Raw genomic sequence first — 21,684 nt, 5'->3', positions numbered from 1 at the left:
GAATTTGATACTGGGGGTCATTTTTACCCAATCACAGTAGTGTGGGCAAGTAGCTGTTCAGCTGGTCACTCGCTGTGCATTGGAAACTGAAAGGACAAGATACAAATGGCCAAAACCACTTGTTTTGCAGGGTATCCGGGCTCTTCCTTAGAGAGATTGTATGAAGTCTGGAGCGCACAGTAGAGACAAACCACCTCCACTTCAAGAGGAGCCAGATGAGGTGGCTCTTGGATAATTCTTGTGATGTGTATGGGGGCGTCTTCACCCTGAGGAGGCCCCGAGGAATGGCCCATGCCTTGGGATACCCAAAAAAGCTGGTCAAAATTGAAAAAAAATGTGGGAACTCCAGTTGTTGCATCTAATAAGGGAAAACATTTCAATCCTGCATCCCACTAATTGAGTGGATTAGAATGATGACATGAAAACAAAGCTAAAAAAAAATTACCACATGACTGGAACGCGTCAGGTAAAGACGTTGCTCGATGTCAAACTGCGATCAATCTTTAGAGTTGATGTGAACATCTCTACTTTGGTGAACTTCAACCACTTCAAAATATAATGACTGACTTCAACAATTTGAAATTGAATAGCATGTCTTCCTTGCCGTAGGCTCTTATTACATTTAACTGATAAAAACGCTTAATATCCTCAAAATCCATAATGTAGCAACCCTTCTAACAATTTTAGAGATTGATTAATACCAAATCCGATTAGCACCAAATCCAATTCGAGTGTTTCACTGTGATCTTTGTCCACAAAGTTAAAACTAGGAGAGTCATTTCAAATAACCATTCTGAGACATCGATGGGAAGGTTTCTTCAGCCGTCATCTGTACAAATTTGAAGGTTTCGGACGTTTCGCCTCCTATCCAAGAGGCTTCGTCAGCAAACTAAAGTCTGACTGGTCGTATCGGCCCTATTTATATATCCATAATGTCTAGACATGGCGGCGCCGGACACAGCTATGATAGGTCCCTACTCTCAGGTTGGGGGGAGCAGAGGACCACTCCCTGGGGCCCCACTGAGTGTTCCTACATTCCTGACTAACGACTGGCCTATTTGCCCCACTCCCACCGGTATCACCTCATCAGCATTACGAATGTTGCCTAACCTGTTTTGCCAAAGCAGGCTATTGTATGAACGATCCAAATTGAACCTCACCCCACCAGACCGGTTTAATGAAGGATTTTGTTGTTTTATAAGAATCGCTTCTTTTACCCCCCTTTCAAACCATCTATGTTCTTTCGCTAAGATGTTATCAACATTGCAGGGATAATACAAGTGGGCCTCAATCGGCAGTACATTTGCCCCTAAAAGCTAGCAACCACTCATTTGGCGACAATGAGGTTAAAATCATTTTTCAATGCAAAGGGGCTTCTGATCGCTTAGAAATAGGCTTGGGGAAAAAAAGTCCTAATAAATCATTACATGAAATTAAACCCACTGTAACAAATAGCAACATTTGTAGTGTAAAATTTCTTACCGGAAATTACGCACATTGTTGTGACTCCAGGAGAGTGCTGAGGAATATGATAATTGGGACAATCTTAGAAGTCGTGATAGTCAATGTTTGAAGTCCCTGGTCGGGAAGGGGAAAAACTGGGACAAAAACAGCCAAATTGCCTTTGTCTCTTTGGAGCCTTAGCTTCACAATTATTTGTTTTCCAACCTCTAGCGACCACTCTTGTTCCTCAATGTTGTTTCGCCTCCACCTAATAGTAGTGTTATTTTTCAAGTTAAAACCCAAATCTGCAGCCGAGCAAGGACATTCATCCCCATTTAGAGGACGCAGTTGTTTAATGTTATAATACTAGACATGGGCAGTCAAATATCTGTCAGTGGCATGTTTCATTTGTGTTGCTCTCATGAAAATTGGGTGAATCCAAACTAGCGGGTGACATGGGAGTGGAATTTGAGGATATATGCAATTTTGCATTCTCTTCGATGTGATCTAGTTGGATTGGATTGGATTTGCCTTTATTAGTCTCACATTGGAGAAATTTACATTTCACAGCAGTAAAGTGATGGAAGGAATAAAAGTAGAAAAACAAAATACATGAGCTGCTGGAAAGGCAGCCACTCTCGCGGCTCTGTCTTGAAGTCAAAACAACAAAACTAAAATAATATGACAACACAAAGACAATATGACAACATACTACTACTACTTTTTTCTACTTTCATTTCTTTCATAACTTTGCTGCTGTGAAATGTAAATTTCTCCACTGCGAGACTAATAAAGGCAAATCCAATCCAATCCAACATAAAGACAGAGTCATTCCTTCTCGTGCACTTTCTGTACCCTCTTTGTTACATGAAGCAGTTCTAGATAAAAGAGGAGAGGATCAAAGCGTCTTTCCACCAGTGAATCAGGGACATCATGGTGGAACGTGCACGTCGACTACAAGCTAAATGTTGAAAGCAAACACGCAGAGATTGTCTCACATCTCCTGTCCCACATAAATCTGATTCAATTCTAATTGGAACGAGTAAAGACTTGGTGGCATTGAGAACAGGTACACTTAGATGGAATGGAGATGATGACATGGATTGGATTGGATTGGATTTGCCTTTATTAGTCTCGCAGTGGAGAAATTTACATTTCAATGCAGCAAAGTTATGAAAGAAATGAAAGTAGAAAAGCAAAACACAGGAGCTGCTGGAAAGGCAGCCACTCTCGCGGTGCCGTCTTGAAGTCAAAAGAACAAAAAAAAAACTAAATAACAAATAACATGACAACACAAAGACACAGAGAGACATTCATTCTTAAGCACTTTCTGTACCCTCTTTGTTACATAAAGCAGTTCCAGATGAAAGAGGAGAGGATCAAAGTGTCTTCACCAGTGGATCAGGGACATCATGGTGGAATGTGCACGTCGACTACAAGCTAAATGTTGAAAGCAAACACGCAGCTGTAGCATCCATTGACGAAAAGAGATCGTCTCACATCTCCTGTCCCCCATAAATCAGCTTCAATTCCATCCCGCGACAGTTCCATATACGCATCAGCGCTCTGCGCTGACGCTCCTTCCTTCTTATCGCGGGCTCCTCAAGCCATTTATCCATCCAGCCGCAGACTGTCCAACAGCCGACCTTCCACTGAACAAAGCGGGGCTGTGAAGATGCTGCCCATTACAGGCGCAAAAAAGCACAATGGCCCCTTTGGTGTCCAGCGATGACAGTCGAATGGCACCGACATTCCTCCCATTCAACAACAGTACTGGCATATCCATGCTGCCGAAAAGGCGCAACCGCTCAGCACAGTCTCCTCCTTGATGAATGTCATGGTCAAAAATGCTGAAAAACAATCCGTATCCGTTCCACACGACGCACAACAACACAAAGTGACAAAAGAAAACACAAAAACAAGACAAAAACAACAAAAAAATCAAGGCTCATCAGAGCACTTGCTGACGGCTGCCTACTCGGCCGCCATCTTGGACTCCTTTTTTGGTAATGTCCTGAGTTCTGTGCAAGCAGCGTATGTTCAATTTGTCACAATGTACCCTGTGATTGACTCACAAGCCAGCCCAGTCTGCCTTTTGCCTGACATCACCTGGAATTGTCTCCAGATCCCCATGGCTCGAAACAGGGTGGATCGTTATAGAAAATGGATGGTTGGAATCCCATTTTACTTCACCAAATTCTGCTTGTCAGAAACATGACAATACTACTCACCAGACTCTGTTTTTGGTATTGTATTGAATCTGCATGTCCTGAAGACAGTCTTTTGTTGCCTTGACTGTGTGCTTGCAGTCATCCTATTGTTGGAAGGTAGACTTTTGCACCAGTCTTCGGTCCTGGGTACTGTGGAGCACATTTTCAGGTTGGGTGTATCTGTACACTGCTCGCTTCAACTTTCTTGACTCGTCTCCCAGTTTTGACTGCTGAAAATTATCCCACCACCATGCTTCACTCTTGGGGTGATATTGTTCAGATGATGAGGGGTGCTGGGTTTCTGCCAGACATGACGCCTTCCATAAAAAAAGTATGTGTTTTGTCTGAGAACAGGTGCCATTTGACCAACTTCTAGTGGGCTGCCATGTGCCATTGACTAAGAAGTGGCTTCCATCTGACCACTGTACCACACAGACCTGATAGGTCCAGAGATGATTGTCTCTCTGGAAGGTTTTTTTACTCTGACCTCAGAGGACTGTTGTGGCTCTGACACAGTGACTGTTGGGGTTCTTGTTCATCACCCTGACTAAGGCTCCCTCTGCCCAGCAGTGCGATAGTGGCTATTTCCATCCAGAAAACTGTATGGGTGGAAACCGGATATTTTTGTAAGAATTGGCCTGGCTTATTCTCTGGTGGTGCCTGTTCTGTTCACATTCAATAACAATGTGAGTGTGACTGTTTGTCCGTCTTTATGCAGTATGTATCCTGCGACTGACCAGTCCAAGAAGTAGTCTGCCTTTACTCCAAAGTCAGATGGAATAAGATCTATCTCTTCATGATAGATAGTAGTTTTTCACGGTCCATCACAGGCCAGGCACCGAGCATATTTTGACAAATATCCATTTTGCACACACTTTCACACCAGTGAACAATTTAGTAGTCTTTGATTCCCCCAACATGCATGTCATGGAATATAAAAGGCGGACTCGGTAGATGTGGGGGTGGGGAGTGAGGTGGCATGCATGGGGAAGGGGGGAGATGAATACTCGACATGGACAAACCTAAGCCACGTTATACAATAAAACCTCAGAATTATGGGGTGGGTATACCTCAAGTGTTGCCCACATCTGATTGTGATTAAATGAAATGGTTGCTTTTGGCACACAATATTCCAATGCAGTCCCTGGTCGGGTACGACCATTGCAGTCCAGTGAGTCCTCTTCATGGGTTCCTCAGTGCAGTGCTTTGTGGTTTGGGGGCAGGCTCTGGGTTCACGTGACCAAGATTTCCACAGGCGCAGGCGTTTTCACTGCAGGAGTGTCTACTGCGCATGCGTCGTCGTCCCTCTCTCCCGCAGCTGGACGTCACCTTCCTCTTGGTTCCCCCCCTCCTCTTCCTCCTCCTCTTCCTCCTCCTCTTCCTCTTGGCAAATCATCATATTTGTTCGAGGTTGAAGCGGCTCTCCGAGACCTCGTACATCTGCGCGGACTGATGCAGCTGGATCCACGCAGTGGTTATTCGCTATATTTTTGTGCCCACTTCTAATGCATGAAGACACCGCGCTTCTGTGACAGAGTGAGTCTTAAAAAGGTTCAAAAAAAGGTCCGGAGAGAAGACCGCGGAAAATTGCTCTCGAATATCCGTTGTTTTTGTGGCCTCTCTCCGGAGCGTGGTCAGCCACCTCCCTTCGCTTAGACCTCGCTGGTGCACCTTCCCAGCAAGTATACGAGCCTTGCATGAACTTGGTGTCTTTTTTAACGCTCGCTAAACCATATCAGGTGTCGACTTAAGTATTCATATATTAGCATAGCTATCTTAATTAGCTAAGTGGCTAGAATGGATCATACTTATCGCGTTTTAGCTTTAGCTTAGCATGCATTTTCATTCGGATTTGCTTTTTTTTATGTGCGAACCCTGACCTTCATATAAATTGGTAGGCTTTCATGTCTTGTGCTTTGCGAGATTACATTGGGAGTCTCCTAGATACGAAAGATCTACAGTATTTAGTAAATGCGAGCAGGTGAAAAGAAGGTGTACGTGTTTAAAAAGTCCGCTCGCCACACAAAAGACGAGCAAGCAGTGCTGGAAACGGAATTTGTGGAACACGATTTGAATAGCAAGGGAGTGAAGATATAAACAGTGAGTGAGAACACCACTTTGCCTTTCAAATGAATAGATAATGTGAAAAATCAATACATTCATCATCCAGTCCGCTTCATCCTCATGAGTGTTGTGGGTGGTGCTGAAGCCTATCCTAGCTGTCATTGGGCATGAGGTGGGGGACACCCTGAATTTGTTTCCAGCCATCGTGGGTTTTCTCCAGTTACTCTGTTTTCCTCTCGCTTTCCTGAAACATGCATGGCAGGATGATTGAACACTCAAAATTGTCCCTGGAGTGTGAGCGTGGATGGTTGTTCGTCTCTGTCTGCCATGCGATTGGCTGGCAACCATTTCAGGCTGTCCCTAACCTACTGCCAAGCCGGGAGAGGCTCCATTACGCCAGCAACCCTTGTGAAGATAAGCGAATCAGAAAGTGAATGGAAGCTAAACAGCTTCTTCCCCCAAGCCATTAACTCTTTGAACTCTTTGAACTCTTTCAACAGTAGCCAAAATGGAACTTAGCAGTTTTTTTGACGACGATACTAGTGCAGCGTGTTCTACCGGAAACAAATTCCTTGTGTGTTCTACATACTTGGCAATAAAGATGATTCTGATTCTGAGGATAGACAAACCAATGAACAAAACATGGAATGGGTGAGCAGACAGCCAAGTTCACCGTACACAAAAATAAAACATTTCTGAACTTTTAATTTTGAATATTATGGCAGAAAAACACATAAATACAGAAAATTAAGTATTTCACAAATTTCAAAAATTGTATGTGACTAATAATAATACCTCTTATTAAAGCAATATCCCGCCATTACTATGTCAGACCTTCTTTTGCATTTCAAACAGCTTTGAGTCAGCATGGCATGGAGATGATTAAACTTTGACATACAGTGAGACCTCAACTTACGAACTTAATTGGTTCCCACACATAGTGTGTAAGGTGAAAAGTGTGGATCTCAAAAAAAAATCCCATAGGAAACCATTAAAATGGAAATAATCCGTTCCCGGGTTTCCATAAAATATACTTTTCAACTAAATAAGCCTCAAAACTACACACAACATACCTTATTCTATGTATAATAAATGTGCTATTGTATTGTAATGAGAGAAATACACTGCATTTTATCATAAAGTCACTTTATTTACATTTGTGATGGTTATTGATGGCTTGATGGAATGGCGTTGGAGGTCGAAGGTCAAAGGGAATTGCTGTTTGGAAAGAGGCACATTACATGAGGACTGTAATTAAAGAAATAAACTGTGCTGTAAAATAAAATTTTATTTACCTTTTTGATGGTCGTTGATGGCTTATGGAAGGAGAGTCACCTTCCATAAGGACTGTTGGTAACTTAACCTCTGGTGTGGCTCTTTGGAGACTCCTCATCATTTTTGCTGATTAAAAACGTCTTAATTGACACCTATTGCTTTCTGACTTGTAAGGTCTTACGAAGCTGAGGCATCACATTGTTGTTCATCATGTTGATGATTGTCATAGCCACAGTCTTTTCTGAATGGAACTGTTCGGTAAAAGCCTGCACATCATTCCACTTTGCCAACATTGCCTTAATTACGGCGTGAATTAGCCGTGCTTTCTCGCATAAAATAGCTTTACTCACGCTGTCGCCGGATAGCTGCTTTTCGTTAATCCATATAAACAGAGGTTTTTCAACTTCTTCAATTACCCGAGACTGTCGCTTTGAGTGCACGGAAACACCTTTTGCAACAGACGCACCTTTGATAGCATTTCTGTTCCGGAGAATGGTAGCAATGGTTGACTTAGCATAGCCGTGCTCGGCCACTAAATAACACAAACCCACACCTCGTTCGTGGTTTTCAATTATCTCCTTCTTTTCAGCGACGATGATTTTATTTTGTGTCTTCTAAAGCTGAACATGAGCCTGTGGTGGTTTTTTTTTGGTCCCATCATAGTAAAATTATCAGCAAAAAGCTCCAAGTATGCGATCGGCGTGTGCATTCAATGAGAGGGGGTGTGGAAAGTAGCGCCGGCTGGAGCACTGTTCGGTCGTGTGCTTCCGCCGAAGATCACTCCGCCAGATCTGAAGGTCGTGTGCTTGATGGACCAGCTGTGGTGGGTGTGTATTATGAAAATAGTGCTTATTATAAGGTTTAATTTTCATAAATTTGATGTTCGTAAGATGAAAGGTTCGTAATATAAGGTGTTCGTAAGTTGAGGTCTCACTGTAGTTTAGGTTGGCCATGTTGCTTTGGGAGTGGGGGGGTGTCAATCATGTTTTTCTACACTGCCATCAAATCAAGAGGCTAAAGGCTAGAAAAAAAACCACCCAGACATCGTCCTTGTGTATAAGGTGTAATTGGGATGTCGCTTATGCTTATGGATTTAACACAACATCCCAACTTCATTACAATTTCATTTGCGCAGCTTCAGAGACCCACCCCGCCCCTACATTTCCTCCCAAATGTACATCCTTGAGATTCTTTTACTTAAAAGTTACAACGGAAAATAATGCCTTAAATTTGACACCGCAGAGCAGTGTAAACAGCCCCACTACATTTTAATGATGAAAAAAAATATTCGAAAGAAAAAAAATCAGAGATCATGAAAAAACAAGCCTTTGTTTATTGTTTTTCCATCAAATGTGGGCCTTGCTCAATTGTCACCTGTGAATCAAATATTGCATCTATCTGCTTGTTTTCAACAATTATCTTCGAACAGGTGTGATTTGTATTTAGAAACAAATCTCTGAATTTACTTGACGTGGTCTTTATGATGATTCAGTGTACTTTAAAAGGGACGTCTGTGTAAGCAGTCGTACAGTCGCCAGCAGTCTCGTCCTCACCACTGAGACTGCTGCTGGGGTTGAGACAGATGTAAAGAGAGAAGTCACATCGTAAGACGCCAATGTTTCCTCAGGTTCCAATATGAGGCCTTTGATACTCTCTACAAACCATGTAGTGTTCACTCTACGTGATACTCTGCGTTACCAACCAACGGAGCTAAGATAGTTTTTAAATATTTGGCTACATTGTATGTAGAGGAGTCAATGCTACAAACAATGGGTCTGAGGGGGAACCCTTCTTTATGTATTTTTGCCAGGCCATAGATACATGGCGTGGCCTCTCCCGGGTATAATCTAACATACATCTGATTGTCTATATGTTTTCCTTTCTCTAACTTTTGGAGACAGTCTATCATTTATTTCTTGTATCTATTGGAAGGTGTCCCTTTTTAGTTGCTCATTAGTGTGAGAATCACTGATTAACCTATTTATTTTGTCTTCATAATCCAATGTGTTGAGAAGCACTGTGCATCTGCCCTTGTCTGCTGGCAAAATAGTAATATTTTTGTCTTTTTGTAGAGTAGTTTACGCCTTTCTCTCTTCTAATGTTATGTTGGACGGAGGAAGTTTGGCACTACTGAGAAGGGCTGATATTTTAATGCGTAGATCATCTGCCTCTGCATACGAAAGTTTATTATTTTTAATAGCCGATTCAGTCGCTGTGATGTAATCTATTGTAGGTATAGTTTTAGGTGTCACTGAGAAATTTAAACCTTTGGTTAGTATCGCCTTATCTGTCTCTGAGAGATCTCTGTCTGACAAATTTTTGATCCAATTCTCCCTTGAAATCTGTTCATTCCTAATTTTTCGCATGTTTACCAGTAGCGGAGATTGTTTCAGTAAAAGTAATTTTTGAAATTTACCCTTTTGTCTCTTTGGTTTTGCTCTGGTGCCTCATATAACCGGATTTAGTAAATTCACACACTTCCTGATAGATTTTGTGGGTAAGTTTAGTTTGTAATCGCTGATAATAAGTTTCTATTTCTGACTGTTTGTTTTTTATCTCTATGTTAAGTCTCCTAATTCACGAATTTAGTATTTTCCTAGTATAATTTTGTTGCATTTTATCGGCTAAGTATCCGGGTTCCAGGGGTGCTTGCTTCAAGCATTTAGGAATTAACTGGCTCTGTCTACATCTAAGTTTGAATCTGAGGTGGTTCTTTAAGTCAGCTAATTTAAAGGTGGCCTTTTCTAAATTGCGTACCAGCAGAAGGATGTCTCTCCCAAAGTTGGCAGCAAACATTTTCTTTACAATATGTCATGTCTATTTTTCTTCACTTTGTAAAGAAATTGTTTGACTTCCTTTGAACTCACTCCATTGCTCAGATATCACCCTTTAAAGGACAACCGACGCCTCTGGACAAGTTGTGTCCATAATTTGTAAAATCACTTCGAATGACTTCTACTGAGCATATTTTACAAAGATTCCACTGCATATAGCTATATTTTACGTTTTAAGACTCGCGCTGAATATTCAAGAAGTCTTGTTTTCGAGTTGATGACAATGCATGCCGTGACGTCACGTCTGGAACGTCCCTGACCGAGAAAGCGACACACAATGCATTTTGGGTACTTTGTTTGGTCTGAAAACTTCGTATTGATCTGTGTTAATGGCGAAATTAGAAGGAAAACATAACGCGATGGTGAATCATTGTGTGTTGCACCAAGACTACTATTTGATACTAGTTGACACAAATTCCGTGCAGACAAATCAGCCCATTTCCAACGGAGCTTGGGCGCCATCTTTTGCATTTTCTTGGACGCTACATTGGAGTCCTGATGGCTCGAATTGATACGGGAGGACTTCTTTAATCGATTGCAAACATTTATGCTTTCCTCTTCAAAACTATTTGAATCATATTCAGAACTGGATGAGTAACAAGAAAGCATCTTCTCCGAATCTGAAGCCATTGTTATGATTCTAGAGCAAGGCAAGACGTCCTGGCGTGACGTCACGAACAAGGAGGCAGGACCTTCTGAAACTCGGCATCTCCAAGGTCATTTTGAAGTAGTTTTGGGACACTTTAAGTCATTTTTATTGGTGTTTTGCATTTGACTAAAAATAATATAATTTAGATGCTATAAAACGTTTTTCTGATGTCAGTTAGGAAACAAAAAAAATGTCTGTTGTCATTTAAAGGACAACCAACGTCTCCAGACAAGTTGTCCATAATTTGTAAAACGGCTTCAAATGACTTCTACTGAGCGGATTTTACAAAGATTCCGCCGCATATACCTATATTTTACGTTTTAAGACTCGTGCTGAATATTCCGGAAGTCTTGTTTTTGAGTTGGTGACGAGTCTGTACGTGACGTCACTGAAGGAACGCCCTTGACCGAAAAAAGGACACATTGTAGCAGTCCTTCCATCACGTCAATGCTTGTTTAGTCTGAAAACCTCATGTTGCACCAGAAAGAGCCAGAAGAGGGCGTCCAAGCTCCATGTAAGGAATTTATCAGCCTATGGAAACGGGCTGATTCATTCCTCACAGGAGCTCGGTGGCCATTTTCTGCCTCTTTTTGGGTGAGACTTTTCCCCCAAATGTTGCCTCAAAATGGCACGGAATAAATTCTTTAATCGATTGCAAACATGTATGCTTTCCTCTTCAGAACTATTTGAATCATATTCATAACTGGATGTGTAACCGAATCTGAATCCATTGTTTTGATTCTCCAGCAATGCAAGACGTATTGGCGTGACGTCACGAACTGGGGGCGAGACTTTCTGAAAATGCCCAATTCGCAGCTCAATTTTTGGCAGATTTTGGACACAGTTTCATTTTTATTGGTGTTTTGCATTTGAATAAAAAATCATACTGCGTGTTTTGGGTATTTTAGATATAAAACGTTTTTCTGATGTCAGTTAGGAAACACAAAAGTGACGTCGGTTGTCCTTTAAGTCTTGACACAATTTAAGCTTGCTAATCATCACATTAAAATGTTTGATCAAAACACAAAAGTTGTGTGCAGTATCTAACGACATGTCTTTGTTTGTTATTTGCAGGAAACAACAGTCCACAATGCTTGGGCTCCAGGGAAGTGGTCCACCGTCCTCCAAAATCTATCGTTGCGTGGCTTGTTCGGCAACTTTCAACGGACTGTCCGCTTTGCTCGTACATCAGGCGACGCATGCCAACATGCTCCCCAAGATCATTACACCTCCTTCGACCCAGCCTGACAGAAACCTTCAGGGCGCCTTGGCAACAACTCTAAAGTCATCCAATCCACCAGCATTGTCTGACGGCGCCTCTCCTTCGTTCTACATCTGTGATTGTGGAGAGGAATTTCAAGACTTTTTTCTCCTGATTGACCATAAGCAGTCGCATAATTCTCCTTACAAGTCACTTCTGACGACAAATAGTCATGAAACAGGGCCTGGCTCTGCGTCTTCTAATCTGAGGGCACTGACAGATTCGGTCCAAAGTTGTCCCACTACTTCGGTATCGCCACCTGTTAAAATAGAGCCCGTAGCCTGTGAAAGACTGAAAGAGAGCAAAGTGCTTCCATCAACTAATCTTGAACAGAATCAACCCGCACAGGAAATTGAAAATGGGCAACTTGATCGGACGCCTTCAACTACTGAGCCATTACCACAGATTGTGAGGGATTCATCGCCTGCTCAGAGCAGTGATGATGAGGAACGAGTGTCTAAAAATAACAAATTAATGAAAATCATTGCAACGGCCTACATGAAGCACACTTCCGCGTTGCCACTTCCAAACCACAGTCATCATATGATCACTCCCAAACAAGAAGCCATCCCAGTTGATATCATGCCGATCAGCGAATCTGAAGAAGTACCGATCAATGATCTCTCTGTAGCGAAATTCAGACGACTACTCGGAAAGACCGGCGTCAAAACCAAAGCACCCACCATTAGCCGAATCATTGACTCCAGCACGAAGAAAATAGTTTCCCTGACAAAAATGCTCTCACCCGTCGTGGTTCTTGAAACTCGTCAGAAACTCAGAGATTCTAGCACGAACACCTTTTTGGGAAAATATCAATGCGGCCGCTGTCGTCGGACCTTTGCGAACTCGGACAGACTCACCGAGCATCACTTCTTGCACAAAAAGGAGCGAATTAAATGTTGCCGTCGCTGCAAACAACTCATCATTGGCAAACTGCCTTTCACTGACAATCATGTCTGTGTTTCACCGGTGAAAAAACCGGCGCAGGGGCCCGGTACCTCACCGTTCCTCCCCAAAATGGTGCCGTTCCACAATATGAAAAAATCTTTTTTTTGTCCCGTGTGCAAGCACAACTACGCCCGCAGGTACAACCTAAAGAAGCACAAGTGTCAGGGGCCAAAAGCAGCCGTGCCCCAGACGCATCCCTCCGCTGACAGACTGCAAGCATTAAGATCAAGTAATAAATCCTCAGGATTCAGGGATGCTCAAGATGAGCGTGGAACTAGCAGCATTTCCGTTTGCACAGAAGGACCTCTGATCAAATCCGAAATGACCTCGACTACTTTGGAACAGCCCGAGATGTCAGACTGGTCTGGTTTTACCAAAGGCTTCCCGCCATTTTTGTCCAAGCCTCCTCCGATGGACCATCACCAGGACGCCTCTACCGGTGTGATGGAGAACAGTAGCTCGGATGCCCTGCAGATGCATAACGAGAGCAGCAATGGCGGCCAGTGGACAATGCCCTTGGATGATGAAACGGAGTTGCTTGATTCTTCACAAAATGCTGCGAATGAAGATGAGATGGAGCTAGAGTCGGAGATTGCTAACCTGACATATTTTGTCAGGGATGGGATTAAACGTTACCCCTGTCCCAGGTGCCAGAAAACATACAGTCGTCCCTCTACCCTGACCCGCCATTTACGACTGTGCGGTTTCAGGCCTCGAGGGCCCGCGCCCGTATCGCATAGTGCCACTCATGGCGGCGGAGTCCAAAACAGCAGCGGCAAGCAAATGTTTCCTTGCGTTGTCTGCGGCAGAAACTTCAGCCGCAAAGATAACATGATAGTTCACCGGAGACGATGCCAGTTGCAACGGGCGGCAACTCGAGAGCCGTCGCAGCAGCACTCGCCAGGCGGCGCAAAAGGCAATCCGGATAATGACGCAAACAACTGGGGCATCATGTCACTGCCCTCTGTGCTTCCCAGGCGGGTGACGTGCGAGTGCGGGTTTGGATTTACATCTCCAAGACTACTCCTGGAGCATCTACAAAAGCACGCGCAGGAATCTTACACGTGTCCGACGTGTGGGGAGACTGTAAATTCCTGGGCTGACTACGAAGTTCACCTGCAGATTCACATGCATCCTCATCACCAGCTGCTGAAGGGACTCCAAACACAACGATCACAACCACTCGTGCTTCGGATCCAACAGCAGCAGCCGCCGCCGCCGATGCCTGTCCGTCAGCCTTCGCCAGAGGAACCAATCCCAGAGCGCTCAAATGTCAACAAAAAGCAACGGGTGATATGCACGCGATGCGGAAATACGTTTGCCAACAGCTGTTCCCTTCGAAGGCACTTATCTTGGGACCGTTGCAAAGGCGGACACCCTCAAAATGCACCCAAATCTTACCGCTGCTCCCGCTGCAGCTCCATTTTCCCCAACATGGTGAGTCTTCTGTTTCACCAGAGAAGCGGGGCCTGCAAACCTCCCATCAAGCCCGTGCGTTGCCCAGTTTGTCTCCGTTGGTTTGGCACTGTGGACGGTTTGCAGAAGCATCTCTTGACTCACAAGCAGTCTGAATCCCATCGCTGTGATATCTGTCAGTGTTCATACCCAAGTCTGAAATCTCTCAAAACTCATCGCAAGAGGGTGCATCATGTCATGGGTGTGCAACTATTGACTTCATAGCATTTTTCATTCTCTCATTTTATCAGCGATCTGGATGTGGGATTGCAAAATGCCACTTTCAACTTTTGTACTTGCTTTTAAGGATGTACAGTAGAACATGTCTGAGTGAACAAAAGAGGGAAAAAAATGTGATAGTTTTGTAGAAGTTTGCTGCTGTGGAATCAAGTGTAGTTTTGTCAAGTCCTGTTATTTCAGTTTCAACGTTGTAAATACTTCCACTTAAAGTTTTAATCAATAATTATGTCGCTTGTTCCGGTGTTAATAAATATTCCAATTCATTTCTGTATTTTTGTATTTGTTTTTTTTGGGGGGGATGTCAAGGAGCACAGCTGTGGAATTCTCTTGCAAGCAGATAACGATAAAACAAATCCAAGGAATGAATTTCTTCAGTTTAATTTTAAAATTCATAATTTGAAAAATATATTTTTAAGTAATCTTCAACCACAAAACCATTAGAAAAAAACACATACTCAAGTTTCCGGGTTTTGACAATTAAAGATTAACTAATTATGACCTCATCACTGCATTACACTGGATATGTTCTGTCACAAATCGCAACATACAAATAAACTTGTGAAAATTTATTTTTGCACATTCGGTCTCTGTACAACTATGTATCTGCGCTCTGAATGGAACTCCAGATATAAATGAAAGTACTCAGTGAAATGTTTAATAATTATTGTTTTTTAGAAGTTCTCCATAAAAATGGATGGTGTTGAACCTCATAGTCACAGTTTAATGTAAGTTAAAAATAATGTTTAATAAATAGTGTATACTTATTGTATACACTCTTCTATACTCTTGTATACAATAAGTGTGTATATATATATATATAGAGAGAGAGAGGAGAGAAAATCCTCGTCTCACCCCTCATGGGTGGTGTCTGTCCCCCATTTTAGCTTGGGTCCTCTACCAGAGGCCAGGAAGCTTGAGGGTTCTGCGCAGTATCCATGCTGTTCCCAGCACTGCGCTTTTCTGGACCGAGATATCCGATGTTGTTCCCAGGATCTGTTGCCACCACTCGTTGAGTTTGGGGGTCACTGCCCCGAGTGCTCCCACCACCACAGGCACGACTGTCACCTTTACCTTCCAGGCTCTCTCCAGCTCCTCTTTGAGCCCTTGGTATTTCTCGATTTTCTCATGTTCCTTCTTTCTGATCTTTCCATCACTCGGGACCGCTACATCCACGACAACGGCTTTCCTTTGCCCTTTATCTATGACCACGATATCTGATTGGTTGGCCATTACCATCTTGTCAGTCTGTATCTGGAAGTCCCACAGGATCTTTGCTCGGTCATTCTCTACTACCTTTTGAGGTGTTTCCCATTTTGACCTTGGGGTTTCCAGTCCATACTTCGCACAGATGTTTCGGTAGACTATGCCAGCCACCTGGTTATGGCGCTCCATGTAGGCTTTCCCTGCCAGCATCTTACACCCTGCAGTTATGTGTTGTGTATGTGTCTGGTGTGGTATATACCTGCCTTGATGGCTCTGGTGTTCAGGGCCTGCTCTTGGGCAGCCAGGATGAGTGCCTCTGTGCTGTCCTTTAGGCCAGCCCTCTCTAGCCACTGATAGGACTTCTTGAGATCAGCCACTTCTGCTATGGTTCGGTGGTACATCCCGTGTAGGGGCTTTTCCTCCCATGATTGTCCCTCATCCAGCACCTCATCCTCTGTTCCCCATTGTCTGAGACATTCTCTGAGTACATCATCAGTTGGAGCCTTCTCTTTGATGTATTCATGGAGCTTGGATGTTTCATCCTGGACAGTGGCTCTCACACTCACTAGCCTCCTTCCTTACGGCTTGTGTACAGTCTCAGGGTGCTGGACTTGGGATGGAACCCTCCATGCATGGTGAGGAGTTTTCGGGTCTTAACGTCCGTGGTCTGGATCTCTGGGCAATATATATATATATATATATATATATATATATATATATATACAGTAAAGTCTCGTTATATCGATATTCAAGGGAGTCCGAAAAAATATCGATATAACCGGGACTATCGATATATCCGACCCTGTTTGCATGTAATTTTCTCCGTGCGTGCATAGAAATAGTATCGATATAACCGGGACTATCGATATATCCGATATCGATATAACGAGACTTTACTGTATATATATATATATATATATATATATATATATATATATATATATATATATATATATATATATATATATATATATATATATATATATATATATATATATATATATATATATATATATATATAGTGATGTGCAGTCAGGTGAGTCATCATGGAAACCTGTCATGGAAATATCAAATGAAAAAATAAATTAAACAGTTGTATGTATTTAGTGATTTGTACTTTAAAGTTGCTGTCCCTCTGCATATTGCTATTAAAGTGTCCAAACACTTTTAGTATATGAACTAAATTTCTACCGTTTAGCTGGTGTACATAATGTAGAGTCACTTTACATTATAAACACTGTACTACAGTGTTTATTTTATTTTTTTTCATCAAAACTGTGTGCATAGGTGAGGCACACAGTTCTTCTGCCTCATGACAGGGGGCGTTGGTGTTTACAGAGATTCTTCTTGCGCCTCCTCGGCTGCAGATTAATAGAATTAGTGAGATAGTAAACTGTTAGCAAGTTAAGTGCAACCATCAAGTCATTTTTTCGTGTTGCTTGGCCTTATTTTCAGAATGGAGGATCACTTATCTAAATTGAAAGAAATAGAGACTTTTAAAACCAAAGAAAGATAAGGAAAGCTTCTACAAAGAAGTTATAGATGCCTTCAGAAGGAGCGGCGCATGGACATCATTTATAAGTAAAGGTAACACGATAATGTTTTTTAAATTCTTTTTTTTTTCGATGCTACAGTTTATATAAAGAATGCTGACATGACATTTTAAACAAAACACGTTAACTGTTGCCAATCAAATGGTGAATAAGCTACTCTGTAGAGTTCATGTTTGTAAATGACTGATGACGTCAGTGCCTCACTAGCCAAGAACCTCACCGCACGTCACTAATATATATATATATATATATATATATATATATATATATATATATATATATATATATATATACACACACAGTAGTTTCATTACTTAGTGTTAACTGTCATCAAAAGAAAATTTGACTTGGGAATACTTTTTAAGACGGATGCCTTTTGACACGTGTGTATTCATATACATGTACGCTGCACCAATAGAATGAAGAGTATTTCTGATTTTCAGCTACATGTAACTCATATCCAGTCATGTTTTCGCAGAAAATACTTCAGGGTGTAGCCGTTGAGGAATGAGCAGACACGACTGAATGTAGATACGTGTTTATTCCAACGGCTAACAAGTGGATCTAGTTCCAACATAGAAAATGCAGTAAAATATTTTTTTTACATAAACACGCACCCTGCTGTGCACCTACTGAGTGAGATGCCTGGTCCTAGTGCCCGCCACAAGGAAGTTGATACCTTGATGTATGATAAAATCTGTATTTGCAGACAAAGAAAAAGCATGTTTTTCCTTTAAATTTGTGTTTAATATATGTATTTATTTATATTTCCACGGTAAAATTTATTATTATTATTATTATAAAAGTCACACAATATTTTACGCCACTAAAAGCAGATTACGGTATCAGTAGTACCGCTAGTGTGTCAATAGAAGGCAGTATAATCCTTTTAACATCAGAGGTACGCTTTGTAAAGGGCGCCATTCGCAGAGGAAGACGAGGCATCCTTTTTTTCCCCCTCACCTCGGTGGTGTGGTCGAATGCCTACCTACTTTCTGCCCCAACGCTGACACTCCAGCTTTCCTCCTCTTAAACGACAACGGATCACCACTGTCCCCCTTTTTGGCGAGGATTATAGTCGAATTCTCATCCCCAGTTTTTGACGGGCCAAGGTAAGCAAGCATACGTTGTCATCAGTTAGCCGGCTATGGCGATGCTTAGCACGCTAGCACTAGCAGGCTCATGTTCCAGTAAAATAACGTTTGCGACAAAAAATGTCACAACTTCGCTGGTTTACTCAAGAAATCCGAATCTTTCTATCCATTTACAATCCGCCGTTGTGCGTGTGTAATTTTGTTTCACGTGTTAGTGTTGGAGTAGCGATTTCATCGTCGATATTGGTTGTCATGAAACGTTAAACATCAAATATGGCCATCGTGCTCCTCTGTCGAGCGGCTCAAAGAAGTCCTTGACTTCTTCCGTTAATATTTTTATTGTGATCTTTGAGAGAGGCGGAAAAGCCATGCAAATCTCGAGGCTCACACTTCCCATTGTTGAAAGTTGTCTGAATTAAAAACAGTACTTTTGTTGGGGTTTTACAACAAATAATTGCACATACACTTATACAGTGAGACCTCAACTTACAAACACCTCAACTTACAAACTTTTTGTCTTACAAACGTCAAATTTATGAAAATTAAACCTTATAATAAGCACTATTTTCATAATACACACCCACCATGGCTGGCGGAGTGATCTTCGGCGGAAGCACACGATCGAACAGCACCAGAGGTTAAGTTACCAACAGTCCTTATGGAAGGAGAGTCACCTTCCATAAGCCATCAATGACCATCAAAAAGGTAAATAAAACTTTATTTTACAGCACAGTTTATTTATTGATGGCTAAACAGCTTCTTCCCCCAAGCCATTAACTCTTTGAACTCTTTCAACAGTAGCCAAAATGGAACTGTATAGTGCCACTTAGCAGTTTTTTTTGACGACGATACTAGTGCAGCGTGTTCTACCGGAAACAAATTCCTTGTGTGTTCTACATACTTGGCAATAAAGATGATTCTGATTCTTTAATTACAGTCGTCATGTAATGCGCCTCTCTTTCCAAACAGCAATTCCCTTTGACCTTCGACCTCCAACGCCATTCCATCAAGCCATAAATGACCATCACAAATGTAAATAAAGTTACTTTATGATACAATGCAGTGTATTTCTTTCATTACAATACAATAGCACATTTATTATACATAGAATAAGGTATGTTGTGTGTAGTTTTAAGGCTTATTTAGTTGAAAAGTATATTTTATGGAAACCCGGGAACGGATTATTCCCATTTTAATGGTTTCCTATGGGAATTATATTTTTGAGATACACACTTTTCGCCTTACACACTCTGTCTGGGAACCAATTAAGTTCGTAAGTTGAGGTCTCACTGTAATAACAATAATATATTTTATTTCTAAGCGCCTTTCAAAACTCTCAAGGACCCTTTACAGTATTGGTCATCCTAAGTAAGAATTGTTTTATTAAATAGTTGTGTTTTTATGTTTTTAAACAGGTGTTACGCTGAAAGTAAATACATCCATCCCTAGCCTGATGATGGAGCTTCCGAAACCCCAGGAAAGGGACTCTGATAGTGATTTGAACATTGGAGGGATTTGCTTCAGCTGTGAACAGATCTTTTCCACTCAGCAATTTTTAGAGGAACATGTGTGCCCTCTTACAAGTCACATCTGCTCCTGCGGAACCGAGTTTGCTTTGTACGAAGACATGTTCAGCCACAGCCTCACGCACGAACCGGGGCAACAAGTGCTGCATCACGAACTGATAAAGAAACGGCGATTTGAAAAGCACGTAGAAGAAGAGGCGCAGCTGAAACGCTTCAAGTTGGGTGAAGTTGTCTGGAACGTTGAAGGTGGTTCTGGGTCTGCAAAGCAGCCTCCGTCGGCATCAAGTTCTTCGACTAAAATTTCGAAACCCATCTCTAGTGTGCCTAAAACATATACATCCATGGCATCATCTTTTAATGGTGAACAAACTGGATTAAACATGAAGAGTATGTTTTCAACTGTGGGAGCACCAACAGTCGATCTTTGGACACTTTACCAGCCCGTGGTGTTGGTGGAAACAATCCGTAAGTGGAACCAGTGGAAGCCCTATGTTTGTGGTAAATGCGGTGATGGTTTTGTCACCAAGCGCCTGCTAATTTCACACAGTAGTAGTCACATTGCTGATAAAATCTGCGGCTGCATTGGATGTGGGATGCTGCTTTCCAGCAGGAAGTTAGTCCCTCGCTTCCACACGTGTAACTCTCCCATCACAACAACCAAACTCAAACTCATAACAGCCAGACCGCTGAATTACAAGTGTCCACTCCAGGAAATAGACCTGACCCGGAGCCCGCACAAGTCTTCGAACGCGGGAAACGAAAAGAGTCAGATGCGTCAAGTCACCTCTGCACTGCCGTTGAAAAGGGTAAATGTTCGAACGTACAGCAGACTGGCTCAAGAAGGTTGCGCCATGTCTTCCCAGCAGTTCAAGCATGAAAATTCCACGCCGGACAACCCCCAGAAAAGCGGTGGGAAGCTTCAGCCCTCACCCACAACAAAGATCAGCAACCCCAGCAAACCTGCGGAGGAGTCCCCCGGGGCAGATGACTTGACTTGTAGGGTATGCCATGTCTCGTTTGAGAGCACTCAGATGCTGCAGAGGCACAAGTGTTCCAAAGCGGATGAATTCTTGGCCAAGCACGGCCGAATCGGCAAGATGATCAAGGCCAGGCAGGAGATGCTGATATCCAAGGCCACTGTCACCACCCGAGTCAATGGTGAAGGGAACCGCGTATTCCCATCTGATGCCAAGAACCAACAAGCTTCTTGTGACAAAGGACAACGTGCTGACAATGTGGATACGGAAGATGACATGGAAGATGATTGTTACATTGTGGAAACTGTACAAGAAAAAACATCTGAAATGATCTACCAGGTCACCTCATCTGTCCCCATTAAAACTTGACCAGTTTGCACGTTGTAGATCATCTGCTTATCTTCATTCCAAATGTGTAAAATAATATTTCCTGGCATCTTCTGTCCTTTTAAATTACATGCATTTGTGCATCAGCTTAGATTTGAGCAAATTAAAGATTCATATAAATCTGGCTGAAATATTTGTTGTCAGGAGAGAACATTCGGATGCTCCATGTTTCCTGGTGTATTTGGTCGTTGGCGTTAAATTACAGTCAACCAATGTATGTTAAGATGAGGGGTGAGTCAGCAAGGCACTATTATAGTTTTCCTGTCCTTTTTCTAAATACGCTACAGTGTGATCAGGATGCGTTAGACTTTTAAGTGTTCACTTCAAGTGAACTTTATGTATTATTAAACTATATTTTCTAATGCTCACTGATTTTTTTTTTTCATGACTGGTCTGTTCATTAGTTTTGTGTCCAAGTCATCGACAAGATCTGAAATCTGTCAGCCATTGCCAATAATTATGGTTAAAATATTTGGAACTTGGCAGGCTTTTGAAGGCCATTTGCAAATGTTCAAGTTTAGTGTGTGCATGCGCACACGTGAAATTTATTTATTCATCTTTCAGC

At 42.2% G+C, this 21,684-nt stretch overlaps 2 protein-coding genes across 6 annotated transcripts in view; both read left to right on the top strand.

Annotated features, from left to right (window-relative positions):
* The window catches only part of znf1035 (zinc finger protein 1035), a 40,917-nt gene extending 26,275 nt beyond the window's left edge, over nucleotides 1–14,642 (top strand). For 2 of the 5 annotated variants that reach the window (XM_088998284.1, XM_088998283.1), the window contains one exon: nucleotides 11,550–14,642. In XM_088998284.1, the coding sequence (XP_088854410.1) occupies nucleotides 11,566–14,364 (2,799 nt within the window). In that variant the 5' untranslated portion in view covers nucleotides 11,550–11,565 and the 3' untranslated portion in view covers nucleotides 14,365–14,642. Of the gene's footprint in view, nucleotides 1–130; nucleotides 3,561–4,878; nucleotides 5,190–11,549 lie in introns of those variants that run through there. The other 3 variants (XM_088998286.1, XM_088998285.1, XM_088998287.1) reach the window with 3 other exon arrangements.
* A 3,411-nt stretch (nucleotides 14,643–18,053) lies between these two features.
* On the top strand, nucleotides 18,054–21,116 carry LOC148896482 (uncharacterized). Its single transcript, XM_088998316.1, has 2 exons — nucleotides 18,054–18,247; nucleotides 19,645–21,116. Exon 2 carries the CDS (start codon nucleotides 19,683–19,685, stop codon nucleotides 21,099–21,101), a length of 1,419 nt encoding a protein of 472 aa, XP_088854442.1. The 5' UTR covers nucleotides 18,054–18,247; nucleotides 19,645–19,682; the 3' UTR covers nucleotides 21,102–21,116.
* Nucleotides 21,117–21,684: the final 568 nt, after the last annotated feature.

Source organism: Hippocampus bargibanti, linkage group LG06 (assembly GCF_051943395.1).
Source record: "Hippocampus bargibanti isolate YZ-2025 linkage group LG06, ASM5194339v1, whole genome shotgun sequence".
NCBI lineage: Eukaryota > Metazoa > Chordata > Actinopteri > Syngnathiformes > Syngnathidae > Hippocampus > Hippocampus bargibanti.
Note: the sequence above shows the minus strand (reverse complement) of the source record. Positions and strands in the feature narration are given on the sequence as shown.

Coding starts and splice junctions, on each gene's coding strand:
- LOC148896482 (XM_088998316.1), top strand. CDS start 19,683: ATGATGGAGCTTCCGAAACCCCAGGAAAGGGACTCTGATAGTGATTTG.